The sequence below is a fragment of the Polypterus senegalus genome, chromosome 18 (assembly GCF_016835505.1).
Source record: "Polypterus senegalus isolate Bchr_013 chromosome 18, ASM1683550v1, whole genome shotgun sequence".
Lineage (NCBI taxonomy): Eukaryota > Metazoa > Chordata > Cladistia > Polypteriformes > Polypteridae > Polypterus > Polypterus senegalus.
Window position 1 is genome coordinate 45,234,413 of NC_053171.1, and position 16,853 is coordinate 45,251,265.

The 16,853-nt window shown below is 45.3% G+C and overlaps 1 protein-coding gene across 2 annotated transcripts; it reads left to right on the forward strand.

Moving 5' to 3' along the window:
- Positions 1-1,337: 1,337 nt before the first annotated feature.
- gphb5 (glycoprotein hormone subunit beta 5) lies at positions 1,338-15,287 on the forward strand. Of its 2 annotated transcripts, XM_039741589.1 has the most exons (4): positions 1,338-1,516; positions 8,547-8,604; positions 12,428-12,635; positions 14,898-15,287. In XM_039741589.1, the coding sequence occupies exons 3-4, from the start codon at positions 12,432-12,434 to the stop codon at positions 15,084-15,086; spliced, it is 393 nt and encodes a 130-aa protein (XP_039597523.1). In that variant the 5' UTR covers positions 1,338-1,516; positions 8,547-8,604; positions 12,428-12,431; the 3' UTR covers positions 15,087-15,287. The 2 variants fall into 2 exon arrangements, with proteins under 2 accessions (XP_039597523.1, XP_039597522.1); XM_039741588.1 differs by lacking the exons at positions 1,338-1,516; positions 8,547-8,604 and adding an exon at positions 9,762-9,843 and having other exon boundaries at positions 14,898-15,286.
- The last annotated feature ends 1,566 nt before the right edge of the window (positions 15,288-16,853 follow it).

Genomic DNA, 16,853 nt, shown 5'->3' on the forward strand with positions numbered 1-16,853 from the left:
GTCATGACATGGAGAGGTTGGCTGTGTACACACAACGTGTGAGAGAACCTGCTGCTGTGCCAGCCAGAAACTCGACTGTGTGTTGGACCAACAGGAAATTCCCTTTAGCAAAGCCAGAAAAGCATCTTCTCTGGAATTGGAGGTCCAGGGGTTTGTAGCCAATAGCTCCCTGCAAGGATGTGAAATGGAGAGGACGAGAACCTGACTAACCACCAGTGCTGCCCACTCACCACAATCCACACAGGGGTTTAGAAAACAGATTGATGGAAGTGAAGTTTATTGTAAAGGAATATCACATGAATGGCGCTACTACTGGATTGACCAGCTCATACTGTAATCACCATTCTACATTTTTGCCACCTCCAGCGAAACACCACCCTGGGTGGCTGCCCATGTCATCCATACCTAATCGATTACTGCATTCTTGTGTACCTTTAAATAACAGGCCTTCTGGAGCTCAATGGCTGATGGGTCCAGTCTTTAAAAAGCATCAGTGCCTAACCTTACTTACAGTCTGAAGTCTTCATCTGCCTGGTGAGCCAAGGGTGCTGATTGATGGTTTAGTGGGCAGCTGTGCCATGCAGGAGCTGGATCTCAGGTTGGGATCCCGGCCGCTACCGCCGCCGCCATTAAAACAGAAGAAGCAGTTTGAATGTTTCTGTTGTCCGACTCTCACAAAGGTCCTTACAAAGTGTAACAGGCTCACTTGTGTGATGGAAGCCTCGTCCGTGATCATGGGGTCAGTTTAGAAGATGGAAATCAATCGTGGAAAAACAGATGACAAACCTCCGCTTCAGTACTTTCAGGGAAAACCAGCCCTGGAGAAAAAGGAGGACCGCAAAGTCAGGTAAGCGTCGAGGAGGTGGCACACCAACTTGGGAGACACTCATTATATTTTCTCAGCTTTTAAAAACCAAGCAAATGGCCTGCATGTAGACGATGCCTTCATTACTTTCACCCTCTCTTTACTTATCTGAGGCATGAGAGATGGCACTTGTGGCACTGAGTGTGGTGATGCCCATCTCTGATCTGTAACTAAGTGGCATGGAATGGAGTTGGCAAGCAGCTCTCCCTTTTATTTTTTATTGTCCTTTAATGAACTAATCCGATAATTAAAGTGAACGTTCATCCCTTTTCATATCATGGATCTCTTCTGCATCAGTCCCACAAATCGTTTTATTTTGGCTTCTTCTGTAAGGTTATTCAAAAATCTTTTAAAGTTATAAACGCCTTACTTAAATATACCCAGCTGTAGTCTGAGCCTGCCATTCTTGTAATGTCGGTGTTGGTACTTTATTTCTTTTTTCTCATCAGTTATTTCAGTACTTTAAAGTTAAATGTCGTACTCTTCTAATTCTAGGAGGTGACTGACCTTCGATGGTGGGCTGCTGCGTGAGCCTCACCGGACTGAGATTTCCATTTTTGACATCTCGTGTCCTGAGCTGAGGGCTGATGGTAAAGGAGCGAACTACAAACGAAAATCACCAAAGACGACGTGACAGACCAACTCTGGCAGGTGGGTTTTCAACTTCTATTCCAACTGTAATGGCAACATGCCATATGATGTTAAGTAGACAGTAACTGAGACTTTTTAGAGCATCTTTTAGGTTATTTGGAAAATGAGTTTTCCAGATTATTAAAAAAATCCAAACAGATTGGGTTTTTAAAGGAGACGTGGTGGTCACAAGAATGGTGGGCTGATGCACTTCACCCCAAAGTAGTTTTAGCCTCCACCTCCACAGTGGCTCACTGGCACGCTGCTATGTGGTCCTCTGAAAGTGCCCAGAAGCCTGCCTGCTGCCCCTTTGGGGTATGCGACGACGCTGTTTAACGTTCCTGAGCCTCTGCAATCTGCTGACCCCATTTGGAGTTCCCTGGCCAGTTACTTCATAAGAGTTTTAATTTCATGCGTCACCTTGGCACTCTTACTGGTTTGACTTTGTGGCCATGACATGGCGTGCAGTTAAGTGCACAAGCTCTTTACAGGCATCTGTGACTGAAGGTTCACGTCAACTCTAAGCTTTGTGAGTTTGACTGTGGAGAGCTTTTACTTTAAGATGGTGTTATTCTTCTAAATCTCCATGCACGTACCTTCAAATCCATTATAGGATAGCATGACCCTGTAGTTAGGATATAGCAGGTTGGATAATGGATGGATGGATGAGCATTGGCACCAACTGCTACGCGCACTTTCAGTCATATGGGGGCCTTGGAATCCTAAATCCACTTAACATGCACCTTTGCTTTGATTTGAACCCAGAGACGGGAGTCCAGGACTTATCCAACCCTTGGATGTTTCCACATTTTATTGTATAACACTGAGTCACCGTGGATTTAATTTTATTTTGATTTTTATGACAGTGATCAACAAAAAAAAAGAGTCTTTAATGTCAAAGTGGTCTAAATCGGGGTCCCCAACTCCAGTCTTGGAGGGCCGCAGTGGCTGCAGGTCTTCATTCTAACCCTTTTCTTAATTGGTGACCCCATCTTTTGAATTCATTTTAATTGACTTGCTCTTGAAGATTCAGACCCAATAATTGTTTCTCTTTCCTTAATTAGCAGCCAAACAATAATGAGATACAAAGTGAGCCAAAACATGACCAGCAAACTGTGACCGTCATACAAGATCTGAAAATAAAAAGGGTGGAGGTTTCAGGAATGTCGATCTGCTCAGGACTCCAAAACACTTTAACAGAGCTCTTAGAAAAGTAAAGAAAAAATCAACAATTTTGAAAATGTCTGCTATTGCACAATGAGAGCAGCAACAAGCCACGTGCAGAAGGAACTCCAAGTCCAGCTGAGGGCGGCGAAGGAGCAGTACAGGAGAAAGTTGGAGCAGAAGCTGCAGAATAAGAGCATGAAGGAAGTATGGGATGGGATGGGATGAAGATCATCACTGGCTGCAGCTTGAAGCGGGGTGCCACCATCGAGAGAGACGTGGAGAGAGCAAACCGGATGAACAACTTCTTTAACAGGTTTGATCACCTTAACCCCTAACCCCTAACCCTCCACCCATCCTTCTGCTGATACCAGCATAGGAGAGACATCCCCACCCACAATTACAGCAGCCCAGGTGAGCAGAGAGCTGAGGAGACTTCATGCCAGCAAAGCAGCGAGTCCAGATGGTGTATCGCCACGACTGCTGAAGGCCTGTGTGTTGGAGCTGGGGAGTCCTCTACAGCACATCTTCAACCTGAGCCTGGAACAGGGGAGAGTCCCAAAGCTTTGGAAAACATCTTGCATCACCCCAGTCCCAAAGGTATCACGTCCTAGTGAGCTGAGTGACTTCTGGCCTGTTGCCCTGACGTCACGTGATGAAGACCACGGAGCGGCTGCTGCTTCACCACCTCCATGCCTTCGACCCTCTGCAGTTCGCATACCAGGAGAAGGTGGGAGTGGAGGATGCCATCATCTATATGCTACACCGATCCCTCTCCCACTTGGACAGAGGCAGTGGTGCTGTAAGAATTATGTTTTTGGACTTCTCTAGCGCCTTCAACACCATCCAACCTCTGCTCCTTAGGGACAAGCTGACTGAGATGGGAGTAGACTCACACCTGGTGGCATAGATCGTGGACTATCTTACAGACAGACCTCACTATGTGCGTCTTGGGAAATGCAGGTCTGACATTGTGGTCAGCAACACAGGAGCGCCGCAGGGGACTGTACTTTCTCTGGTCCTATTCAGCTTATATACATCAGACTTCCAGTACAATTTTGGAGTCCTGCCACGTGCAAAAGTTCGCTGACGACACTGCTATTGTGGCTGCATCAGGAGTGGGCAGAAGGAGGAGTACAGGAACCTAATCAAAGACTTTGTTAAATGGTGCGACTCAAACCACCTACACCTTAACACCAGCAAAACCAAGGAGCTGGTGGTGGATTTTAGGAGACCCAGGCCCCTCCTGGACCCCATGATCATCAGAGGTGACTGTGTGCAGAGGGTGCAGACCTATAAATACCTGGGAGTGCAGCTGGATGATAAATTGGACTGGACTGCCAATACTGATGCTCTGTGTAAGAAAGGTCAGAGCTGACTATACTTCCTTAGAAGGCTGATGTCCTTCAACATCTGCAATAAGATGCTGCAGATGTTCTATCAGACGGTTGTGGTGAGTGCCCTCTTCTACGCGGTGGTATGCTGGGGAGGCAGCATAAAGATGAAGGACGCCTCACGCCTGGACAAACTTGTTAGGAAGGCAGGCTCTATTGTAGGAGTAAAGTTGAACAGTTTGACATCCGTGGCAGAGAGACGGGCACTAAGTAAACTCCTGTCAATCATGAAGAATCCACTGCATCCACTGAACAGTATCATCTCCAGACAGAGAAGTAGCTTCAGTCACAGACTGCTGTCACCATCCTGCTCCACTGACAGACTGAGGAGATCGCTCCTCTCCCACACTATGCGACTCTTCAATTCCACCCGGGGGGGTAAACGTTAACATTATGCAAGATTATAGACTGTTACACCTGCATTTTTATTACTCTTTAATTTAATATTGTTTTTTATCAGTATGCTGCTGCTGGAGTATGTGAATTCCCCTTTGGAGATTAATAAAGTATCTATCTATCTATCTATCTATCTGGTTTCATTAACAACAAGAATTGACACCTAATTAAGCAACTGTTTGGCGTTTGAGGCCCACACTTCATTGCTCTTCTGTTGGCCCGTCACTTCACATTTGGGTGCCATTTAAGGAAAGAAATGAAGAGATTCAGGGAAACAAATAAAAAAAAAACAAGTCAATTCGAAATTAATTCAAAAGAAGTTTAATTAGCAGCAAAAACAGGTCACTAATTAAGAAAAGGGTTGGAATGAAAACCTGCAGCCACTGCGGCCCTCCAGGACTGGAGTTGGGGACCCTGATATAAATTAATGACAAATTTAAAACATGAAATAGTGGCTCACACAAGTGTTCACCTTCTTTCATATGACCTCCCTTAAATCATCAGTGGTGCAGCCAACTGTGTTTAGAAGTCATTGAATTAGTTCAGTGGAGACCACCAGTCCAGGATTTCCAGTGATTGAAGTATAAATGCTTCTGTGATTGATTACTTTGTGTTATACTTGTCGTTCATTTAGACCACTTTACAGAGACCAGTTTCGACTGTGACATTAAAAAGTCTTTTTCTGTTGATCAGTGTCAAAAAAACTCGGATTGAATCCAATGTGACTCAATGTTGTTAAGATCATAAAATGTGAAAACGTCCAAGGTGGAGCATCCTTTTTATAGGCGCTGTAAAACGTAAGAGACAAACGGTGCAGTGCCATTTTGAATTCTCGGTGAGAAATGGGATTTCGCCGTAGCCTTCAGCACGCATAGGCAGCGCCAGCTCCTTCGACTCTTCGGGAAGGTTCTATTTTTCCATTATCACCAGGGCAATCAGCAAAATAGAACTCTGCATAGGATTGTGACGCAGGCCAGAAAAAATGTTTCTTTTTTCCACAGGAATGGCCCCGAACAAAAGGCAGATCTCTTCCCAATTAAGCTAATGTACCATCCCGAGCGGCTAATTGGGCGCCAGTCCCTGAGCTGTCCTGCCCCAGGCAGCTGGGGGATTATTTTCCTGTCGATCAACTGTCACAAAGGGTGCCTGTCCTGATTGGGGTTAAAAAAAAAAAAGACGGTTTCGACAGATTTAATAAAAACATCTTCATCAGCTGCCAATAAGAGGAACAAAGTGTAGGATGGAAATCCAAAGACGAGAATTACTGAGAAAATGGAAAAAGAAAAGAGAGCGAGAGTGCTGATAAGCGGCATGGCGTAAGAACCGGTGATCGTCCGCTGCTAGAAACAATGAACACTGTTTTTAAATCAAATGCCTTCCCTTTGAAGAAGAACTAACAATACACTGGGGCACACCTAAACCACAAATATATAGCACCTTCCAGGTGAGCAGCACTTGAGACCACCCTAACTGAACATGGACCGTATTTTAGAAGCCCATGCATGTTGGCTTACTGCTTAGCAGGCATTGCTGGTGTGCACTCCCAGGCAGGCAAGGGGTGTAAGTGCAAGGTGAGGGCTGGCGACTGCTGCCCAGTCTAGTCGGCCCACCTGGGCACTCGTCTGATTGATCCAGGCTGGTTGTTCCTCAAGAGCAGGCACAGTGACCAATGGAATGGAATGGAACGGCTTATCCAGTTTATAGCCATGGGAGCATCGGGCACGGTGTGGGGCACAAGTTCATCTTGGGGACTCGCTCATTTAACCCTAAAGGACCCTTGTCACAGTATCTCAGGTTCAAAAGTCTATCTGCTGGCTCACCGTTGAGACCACAAGAAGCCACTGACCCTTGTGCAGTGTGTGGAGGCTTTGGAGCCAACTCTTTGGACGTTTCTTTTTACCTATTTAGCTGAAATCTTTACTCGGGTTGACTTCTGAGATACAGTCCATTCCATTTCTTTTGCTTTTCCAAATGGAGCACAGACTGGTGACAAGTGACTTGCTTGTGGTCATACAGTGTCAACAGCAGGATTGGAAGTCCAAAGTCCTTACCATTATGCCACACGGCCTGCCCCTCTATCATTATTAGCTTCAACTAGAAAGGTGCTATATAAGAGAGAAAGGTGGATAAATGAAAACCCAGTTGGCTTTCAAAAAGTGGACTGGCTATTGAAGATAACAAACCTTGTTTTCCAATTTTGATCACATCCAAAACCAATGACACGCCGAATCTGACGAGTGAGTTTACTCACATAATGTGCACTTACACAGTAAACAGGAGGGGGTGCTCTCATGGTGACCTCAAGGAGGCCAAACTGTGCAAATTAAAAATGAATAAATAATGTGAAAGGAGAGGGGCGTGAATACAGAGAATATGCAAAGGACAGAAATAAACGGAACTAAGTAGCAAACCATCTAGCCCCCTTTGTCCTTCTATGGGTCCAAAGTCCTCCTCTGGTAGATGATGGTTTATGTCCTCCTGCTGGCTGAAGCCTGACTCGCCTCCTGACTGTTTAGGCTCATGTTGGCTTCAAAGTGCCCCATGACTGGAGCTGCCTCAGGCAGCCTAAACCCTCCCTTCAAATAGGCCAAGTCTCCAAGGCAGTTTCCTGCTCCTTGATCTCCTTAATAGCACAGCCTTGGCTGTCTTAACCCTATTGGCCTGGTGGTCTTTGATACGCTAGTTTTGGTGGTGACAGTCTACCGTATGTTTTCATACACCATGAAGACACGTGTCATGTATGGCCAAAGGACATTGGCGACTTGTGTTTAAAGTGCTTTTGAAAGGCACCATGATACGCGTCTCAGTAAGAAGGTGTGGAACTGCAGCTGGTGGTGTTTAAGGCTAACGACCAAAAGGGTGACATTCCTTTATGCAAATATAACAGGAAAGGCTTGTCCATGTATGCCAAGGTTACTTCTAAAATAGCTACAAAAACAAAAACGCAGAACAAACCTTGGAAGTTATTTGTCTGTAGTGCAAGGAATACGAAATAAGTTAGTTGGGTGTGCTGTGCTTCAGAGAGACCCCTGGTAGACTCCCCTCTGTCTGCAAAATACAGTGCAGTCCCCCACAAGCAGCACTTTAGTTCTGAAGAGGCTTCAAGCTATTAAGTAGCCATGCTTTCTTCATGGAAGGCCAGGGCACAACAGAAAGTACTGGGGTACCGAGACACTAAAATTGGGGTTGCATGAGGACGTGATAACAACATCGCCCTGAGTCTGCATGTTAGTGCCTCATCTAACTATCTATCATACTGTATAGTGTATTATCTATCTATCTATCTATCTATCATACTGTATAGTGTATCTATCTATTATATAGTGTATCTATTTGTCTATCTATCATGTAGTGTATTATCTATCTATCTATGTTAGTGCCTGATCTATCTATCATAGTGTATAGTGTATCTATCTGTCTATCTATCTATGTTAGTGCCTGATCTATCTAATAGTGTATCTATCTATTATATAGTCTATCTATCTATCTAATAGTGTATTTATCTATCTGTCATATAGTGTATCTATCTGTCTCTCTATGTTCCCTTCCCGTGTTTTGTTTTTCTGCTCCAGTTCCACAGTGAATACTTTCTCCATCATACTGTCATACAAATGCCACCCCTCATCGAGTTGTTTTAATACAGGGGCTTGAGTTTTATCATTTTCTTTTAAGCAGCTTCAAAAAATGCCTCTGATCTGACGAGATTTCATTTGTCACTCCAGATTCATGGCCACATCCTGTACCATGCAGTGTGCTATTTTTAATTGTGAAAAGTTCAACCCTGACACCCAAATGAAACTCTTTGAGGAGGAGGGCAAAAAAAAGGGTCTGGGCAGTCTGTCTCATTTTACGCTACTTTTGCATTGTTTGGATTATTCCTATGAAAAAAATGTGGAATTTCCAGGGTGTTCAAACAGTCCTTGAGTGCCACCATTTCCACTCCAAAGAAATGTTCCTGTTTAGTAATATTTATATAATCCTGTGGCTTGCTGGTGCTCTTATTCTGCTATTTTTCTCTTTTCTGAGATCAGCATCCAAATGTTTTCTGGACCAGAGCAGATCAATATTTCTCAGACCTCCATTTGTTTTCTTTTCAGATATTTTATTGAGATTTTCTTTGCCTGATCATTGAAGATGAACTGAAACAATTAAAATGTAAGTCAATTAAAGTCAAAGCAACCTGAGATGTTCCATCAGCATTAGGAACTGGCTATTAATAGAGAAAGCAACTGGAATGAAAACCTGCTGCCACTGCGGCCCTCCAGGATCTGACCTGGACACATGTCTTATTTAATGTAAAAACGCCTCTTCACTTGCTTAAAGAGCACATCCTCTACAGAACCTCATGTCCGAGCAGCCACCCGTTCCATAACGTGTCCTCCCTTATCACCTCCTGTTTGGAGCCTGAAGATTTGGGCTTTGAGGATGGAAAATGTGACCTATGAAGAGTGGCATCTATGTCTGTGTATGGTGTGAACTGAGGTCTACTGTCACGTCTTGAGCAGCTTGTGTGACCACCACTGATGGAGAACCCAGGATCCTCAGGGGTCATTTGGGGATATACTGGAATCATTAGTGGAAATGAGATGATGAGCTCTAATGGGGAGGTCAGTAGTAAAATGTGGAGGAAACACAAAGACTCAAAGCTGAGAGGTGAAGACCTCCTGGGTTCAGTTCACTTCAGAATTGGGTGGACAAGCTCACCAGGGACCCAAGGAGAGCACCCTCTGGGGTACACTGAAGTGATGATTAAGAAGGGGGACAGCCATCTGCCTCTATGAATCATTGTCTGTCCATCCATTTTCTGATTTGGCTTTTTTCAGCACAGCATTGCAGGGAACTGGAGCCTCCTCCATAAATACTGGGCAGGAGACAAGAATTAACACTGGACGCCAGGAACATTTAGGGCAAGTACTACCAGGCTAATTTACAAATGCCAAATATCCCACCCTTTACATCTTTGTGATGATATTGGGTGGGAGGGGGAACAAAAAACCCCCAGCGTGTACCTTAACCCTGGTGTGTACAGTTCAAGAAGCCGCATAACCACTGTGCCACCAACCTACGCAAAGTTTTATTTTTTAACTCTTGAAGAAATAAGGCAGAAACCTTTAAAGAAAAAAACTAAATCCAGTTGTCTGTACCGTGGATGAAGGAGTAATTAGTTTAATGGGAGGCAGCCCAGCGCAGAGGGTCCTCAGATTTCACGAGGCTGAATCACGTGCCCATGGCAGGATCGGCCCCTTTAGGGCGCTGATTGACAGTGGAGCTCCTTTAAATATTGAAGCCAAGAGCCACATGACAGCCTCTGACAGAAATTTGCTCCAGCGACCCGCGGCGACAACGACGGCACCCCTGGGAGCTCCGTGAAGTCAGGAGACAGCCTCCATAGCGGTGAGTCCTGACTTTAAGATCGGGCTGATGGGTGTAGCGTACCAGAGCCTGCCGCCAAGGTCTGCGTGTGTGCCATTGAAATGAGGAGCTCTGGGGCGAGACCTCTGACAGGCGAGTTCTGCTCGTCTCCAATTCATATTGGAGACCCTAAACTTTTTGAGCTAAGCTGGACAGTGGTCATTTTGATGCTTTGTATGCTGATAAAGAAAAGCACTTCTCTGGTGTGCCAGTTCAGCTTATACTGTAAATGGCAAAGGAGATCCAGGCTAGACCTGGAAGTCCTGTGCCAGGCACACACACCCTGTGCCACCACCTCGGTCACCTGAAACTCAAAAATTTAATGACCTTAGTTGTTAGCATTATTTGAATGTGAGACGACCACGATACCAAAGGGTGCTTTGTCATGCACAGTTTCCATTAAAACAAAAGTAAACCGGACCTCCCCATTCAAAAGCCCCTCAGACTGCCCCGCTCATATGCAGGTCACTTTCGGTGCAAAGCGAGGAGAAGGGAAGATCTGACTTGTATGCAAGTGTCAGTGGAGCCTGCTGGAGTCAAGCAGCAATATTGTGAGTTGGTGAGAAATAATTAGGGAGACTGTAGTAGGATCGGGTTATCTGTGATGGTCAAATCTGCAAAGGGACATGGTAGACCTTAGCCAAGAGAACTGGTGTCTCAGGCAGGGCTGGTTCCTGACGCTCCTTAGGCAGACTCTGACTCCCCAGTAAGCAGGTTCTTGAGCTGGTCACTATCTGAGTAACGTTTACATGTCCTCCCCCAGACTTGTGTTTCTTTTTATTTCTCTGAGTACTCCTATCACCTTCCCAATCCCCTAAATGTACACGTTAGGGTGATTAGCGATGACTGAGGATGTGGACGTGGCCTGAAATGGGCAGATGTCCTTTCCCAGGCTGGTTCCTATCTTGGGGCCATTGCTGCTGGTATGGGGGAAGCCCACTTAACTCCCCCCCCACCCCCAAAACCATGATCTGGATTAAGATGGTCTGTTTATGGATGGATGGATGGGCTGACTAGATGGCAGGATGATCACATCACTGAAGATGGCTGAAGAACTCAACCATTTCAGTGAGAAAGTCTTGTTTCTCCTGGAATTGAACTAAAAACACTCATTTCTGTTTTCCTGATATTCTGACAGGCAATAATGCAAAGTTATCATGAATTTGGATGCATTCATTATATGGAGGTGGAATCCTTAGGGTTCACGACACTCACACGATATAAGTCAGTCAATCTGTGACCCCAGAAGCTGCATGTACAACCTACAACCTGTAGACCACAGGTTAAACTCCAAAACTTGTCCAGTGTCATTCCAGAGACCCCTTTGGGAGATGTTACGGCTGACAGCGTGATCAGGCAGGAGCAGCACCCGAGGACACCAGCATTAACCGTCAAGAGGACAGATGTTTAAGTAGTGCGATGAAGTGGAAAAGCAGATTAAATATGAACAAGGTGTCAAGGTGATATGAAGATCTTTAGGGCTAATTAACAGGAAAAAAAAAAGATTTGAAAAGAAGACAAATAAAATCAGCTAAATAGGGCAACTCCTAGGAAGAGCAGAGTGAGACCGAAGGGACAGGTGGAGAGCATGTAGCGAAAGGAAGAATGCAGGGTCTGCAGAGAAACCTCATTAGCCTTACCTGGACAGAATCTGACCAATCAGGCCAGCATGTCAATCACATCTATTAAGTATGGCCTCTTGGGCTTTGCCTCTATAGTGTCAGACGTGAAGTGACCATCTCCCACTCCAGACAGTAAGATGTGACCCCACCACTGCAGCCCTGAAGACCGTCTGATCTCTGGCTAGTCGGTTTGGGATGCTGATCACTTTGCAGTACAGGGTATATATATTGTGTTTCCACTGCATTTCCAGAAACATGCGGTCAATTGTGCTCCATGTATTCTTAAATGGTATATTCATAAACAATGCTCATAGAAATAACAAATCTAGAGAGAGCTCTTAAAATAAACCTGCACTCCTGAAACCTTCTGGTGCGGGCGTGAGGGTGTGACCCTGTGATTACCTGAAGTGTTCTCCTGAAAGGATTGGAAGAAGGTGAGGATACCGTCAGGACTGTGGCACTGGTGGTCCTCCTTATAGGTTTCATGCACAGACCAGACTCCCACTGGCACTGCTCCAGCATTGTCTGAGTATAATGGCAGCTCAGGTGGGCACAAGTGAAAAAGCACGGAGCAGGATAGTGTCAAGTAGAGGTCATCTGGCTTCAAGGGCCTGGGGGCTTCTCCACATCAAGCTCTCTATTACACTGATTAACTCAATGGGACTCCATTCTTCTAACATCCATTAGAATTGTCACAAGGAGCTGACACCTACTCTTAAACTGCTTTTCACCAAGTCAAAAATGGGCCCATTCATTTAGGCTGTGGGTACGTAACGACACTAACAATTATGTCTCAGGGATTTTTGAACATAACTAAAAAAAAACCAAACTGGACACTGGGAGAACTTGCACTGCCAAGAAAGTAATTGACAGGGCTGTGCATCGACCCCAGCCATCAGGCCGCACTCTGCTAACACCTTCTTCTTTATCTTGCTCTTTCCTAGTGACATGGGTCTCTTTGTAGTCGTGCTGTGCGGCCTCAGCCTTCAAGTGATGATGGGGTGCACTGGAGCCACCAAGTCCTCTCGTGTTAACCTGCGCACTTTCACTGGCTGCGCAGTGCGGGAGTTCACCTTCCTGGCGAAGAAACCAGGCTGCCGAGGGATGCGCATTACTACTGATGCTTGCTGGGGTCGCTGCGAGACATGGGAGGTAAGAGATCCTGCTCTGCGCTGCCACTTTGGTCAAATTGCTGCTTTGATGCTGTTGCTTCGGTTTAAGGACTCGTCAATCAGCACTCTTTTCAAGGGGGTGCTGTCTATATGCGGTTTATTCTAACCGAGGGCTGCCCCACGCAGTAAGGAAATCTTGCAAGGCCTAACTGGATGGACTGCCTGTCAATCGGCGTGATCCGTTCAGAGAGCTGGTAACGTGTGGATGAGTTTACACATTTTAGTTTTTTTCAAATTGCTTTACTCCAAGGTGACCTCCAAGTTAACTGACTGACTCTTTTAAGTGAATTGTGAGGACTGAAACAGGAGCCTTTGTGGTATCAAGTCCAGTACCACTGCCACTAGGCCACACCATGGTTATATCCTATCTGAGACTCAAATGTCTTTTAATATATTAATGCCATAATGGATTCCGTGATGGTGCTGAAATGACTCTGATTTTTAATTACATATTTAAGTGTTTGTGTTCAAATGAGAAAGCAAGAAGCAGTGGAAAGAATGGAGCCCTGAATGATCTGCAAGGACCGCAGAGTCTTTCCTACTTAAACATTTTTAAATTACAGACTGGCGAGAGTCCAGGCGCAGCCTCAGTGTTGACCAGGATAAGCTCCCTGTGTCCCTGAATTGGCATAAATGGACCACAAAACAGATGGATGGGTTAATTGTGCCAGCCTATGTAGATCTTATTGAAAATGGTAAACATGAGGCAGAGTTGGGCACCAAGGTACACTAAAATTCCTGTTTTGGTCTGTGGGTCTCAGCTTTGCTTTCAGGAAATTTCCTGGAGATGCTGCTTTGTGTTCCATGCAGTTGCTTATTTAGCTTTCAGAGACTCACAATTAGATAGCGTTATAGAGGGTTGGAAAGCTTCTAATTAGGGTGTCGCTTTAGAAAGAATCTTATTTTTCATTAGGTATAAAATCCAACTTGAATTTACTGACACGGGCTTGGGCATTCGTCTACCTAGCAGCTTACAACTGTGTGACCAAATGGGGGCTCGTGTGGCAGTCAGTGCACCTTTGTGAAGGTGGGCTGGTATGGCCTGTTTATACTTGGGTGCAGACAAGATCAGGCGTAGTTGATGGGCACACTGGTGTGTTTCTAGTCCAAGCATTCAGCCTGCTACACTGTGTGGTGGCCGATTCCTACAACCTTGCAGCTATTTCCATGTCTGCCTGCACAAACATTCATTTTTCCCCAGGGTCTGGCCAACATCTTGCCATGAAACTGTGCACATTTGGCCATCGCTGTGTGCTTTTAATGTTGGATTATACAGGTGCAAGTAGCAACAAATCACACAAGTGTTCTTTGACTGAGACGATGTTTCCATGTGTAGGGCAGACGTACACAGGACCACGTGGCCACCGACATGAGGGTTTGCACGCTATGACTGCGGACGAAATTTACATCCCAATCACCCTAACGGACCCTCATGAGGACACGGGCACGCCAAGCGTTTCATGCAGAGCCGTTTCCCACCTCACATCCAATGCTATTGTTTTAGGCTCTCAAAATCCTCCAAATACAAAAAGTCATTTCATAAATTGGATGGGCAAATGGAGAGCAGGAAGTATTAATGTCATTTCACATTCCCGGGATGTGCACATGATATGAACTGGCAACACTAAACACGGCATTATGAGTGAGTGTGTCACCCGGGGTGGACTCCTCTTTGCTGATGAGGTAGTGGGTTTGTTTCAGGCATTGCCATTTAAAGCTGTAAGTGGGCCCACTGATTCATTCTCATCACATTTCCCAACTACAATACCTGCTTCCAGACTTTACTTAAACTACTATTTTATTTGAGATAGTGACCACCACAACTTGATGCAATACAATAATGGGCTGTAGTACACTTTCTTCCTCCCTAATTTCTATAAAATAAGCATATTCCAGGTGAGTGACTTGTGGGCATAGTGCGTCTCACAGAGGAGGACTGAACTGGCATCCGTGCGATTTACAGTTCTGCACCTTGGGCAATAGGCCACACTACAAATAAACTTTCATTTCCTGTCAGATTACGTGTTTACCCAAGAGCTGCTCATTTCTAAAAATAGCCCCAGGATTTCACCAAGTAAGCAGACGTCTGACAGTTCAAATGAACCAAAGGTTTACTTGCAGGCATGAAAAGCCACGTTGTGGCTCAAACATTTCATTGCAGCCAGAGGTTTCTCCAGGGCAAAATGGACACTGTGTCTCCTTCAGCTTCTTGCAGTAACTTAATGCTTTTCTCATTTCACAGAAGCCAGTGCTCGACCCGCCCTACATTGACGCCCACCACCAAGTCTGTACCTACAACGAGACGACGCTGGTGACCGTGAAGCTGCCTCACTGTGTCCCAGATGCGGACCCTTACTACACGTACCCGGTGGCACTTCGCTGCGACTGTGGTGTGTGCTCCACCAGCAGCACCGAGTGCGAGACTTTATAAAACTCCACGTGTGGGTGCCAGAATTTCATGGAGGTCTGGCATGCCTTACTGAAATGTCAGGGAAGAAACTTCCTGTTTTTTCATATGTAATGTGTTAATGGGGATTGTGGAAGGGGTAGTATAAAACCCAAGTGACAGCAGATGTTTCCTTTTCATTGCCATCTTTGGAGGGTCGGTGGGGGGACAGGAACATTTCTTGTGGACCCAATGCAACAGTTTATTTTATCAAAGAGGAATTTGTGTAGTCACGTTTGGGATTTTAAAACTACCTACTTACTGAGAATGAAAAGCAGATGGCAGCGTCTTAAAAATATATCTAGCAGTGGGCTTCCTCACGGTTTCTGTCTGACCTGGGTGGGGAAGAGTCAGTCTGGTGATTAGCCCTTACTGTCTGTCCAATGCTACTGGCCGAGCATCACCTCAGTAAATGGCTGTCCACCATTCAGCTGTGTGTGAAGGTAACACTTTAAAACTCTCTACATGATGGCAAATCGACTCGGTCCACGGAGAGCCACAGGTGAATTCATCGCTCAGACGGACTTCTGAGTTTGCGGTTTCACTTGGCTTGAATATGAAAATGTATTATTTGTCTCCAAGTACACAAAAGATCGTTAAAAGAATCTGGGCAAACTCTAACCGGTGTGGATTGTTAATTGAATTAAATCTCCATCACATAAAGTAAAAATCAGTACCTCTGTTGCTGGGCTTTTCCACTATTACCCTATTTTACGGGATGGCCTCATCTGTCAATGTTTTCCTTGAGCTACAGCAGCAAAACATCAAAATCTTGTAAAAATATCCAAGAGCTCTGAGTTCATTCAGTATGGCCCTCCATCAAATGTAATGTGCTTTGCTAGTGCAGTCTTTTGAGAAGACCTAGTAAAACATGAATACAGGTCTACAAATAATGGAACTGTAATGGCCGGAGTAGAGGAGGTGATGACAATACGAGTTAACAATAACATTACCTGAGGGTGCAGCGTTTCCGTATGTTCACCAACTCTTAAAAGACCTACCCAGTCTGGGATCAAAGCTGTGGGGGTCTCACAGCCCCCCTCACAAGACAGGTGATACACTCAAAGGTGGTTTGTAACCTGGTACCTGTTGGGACTCTTGAAAGTGTGGAGCAATTGGGAGTGTTGGGCTTCTCATAAAGATAAAGGAACAGGAAGGAAATGTAAAACAGGCTAACCAAAGAACTAACCTAACCAAATGGCAAAATTAAAACACTAAACCAGTCAGAACAATTCAAAGCAAAGGTCCCAAAACGATCTTGTACTACTTTCTCCTACTGCTGAAATACTTGATCTAATGTAATGTAATTCGGCACGCCGCTGTCTTATGTAGTGTGAGGCAGTGACGAGTGTTACCACCATATATAACACAGCTGCGAACATCAGGACACCCTACAAAACTGCACTCAAATGACATCTTCCTCATAATAGTGAACAAACAGTAAGAAACACACATACAAAAATAAATCAGGTATCAGCACTCCAAGACAAGGCACTGGTTCTTTACTGTACACACATTGAATTCAGTCAGCTGTGCTGAAACTGGAGTGTAAGGCCTAACAGGGAGGTAGAATCCACATTTACTGCTAGATTATGGTCAGTTCTGGAAAGGAGGGGTGGAGGGGAACCTATGGGTGGCACGGTGGTAGCGCTGCTACCTCGCAGTTATTAGACTTGGGTTCGCTTCCCTGGTCCTCCCTGCGTGGAGTTTGCACGTTCTCCCCGTGTCTTCGTGGGTTTCCTCCCACAGTCC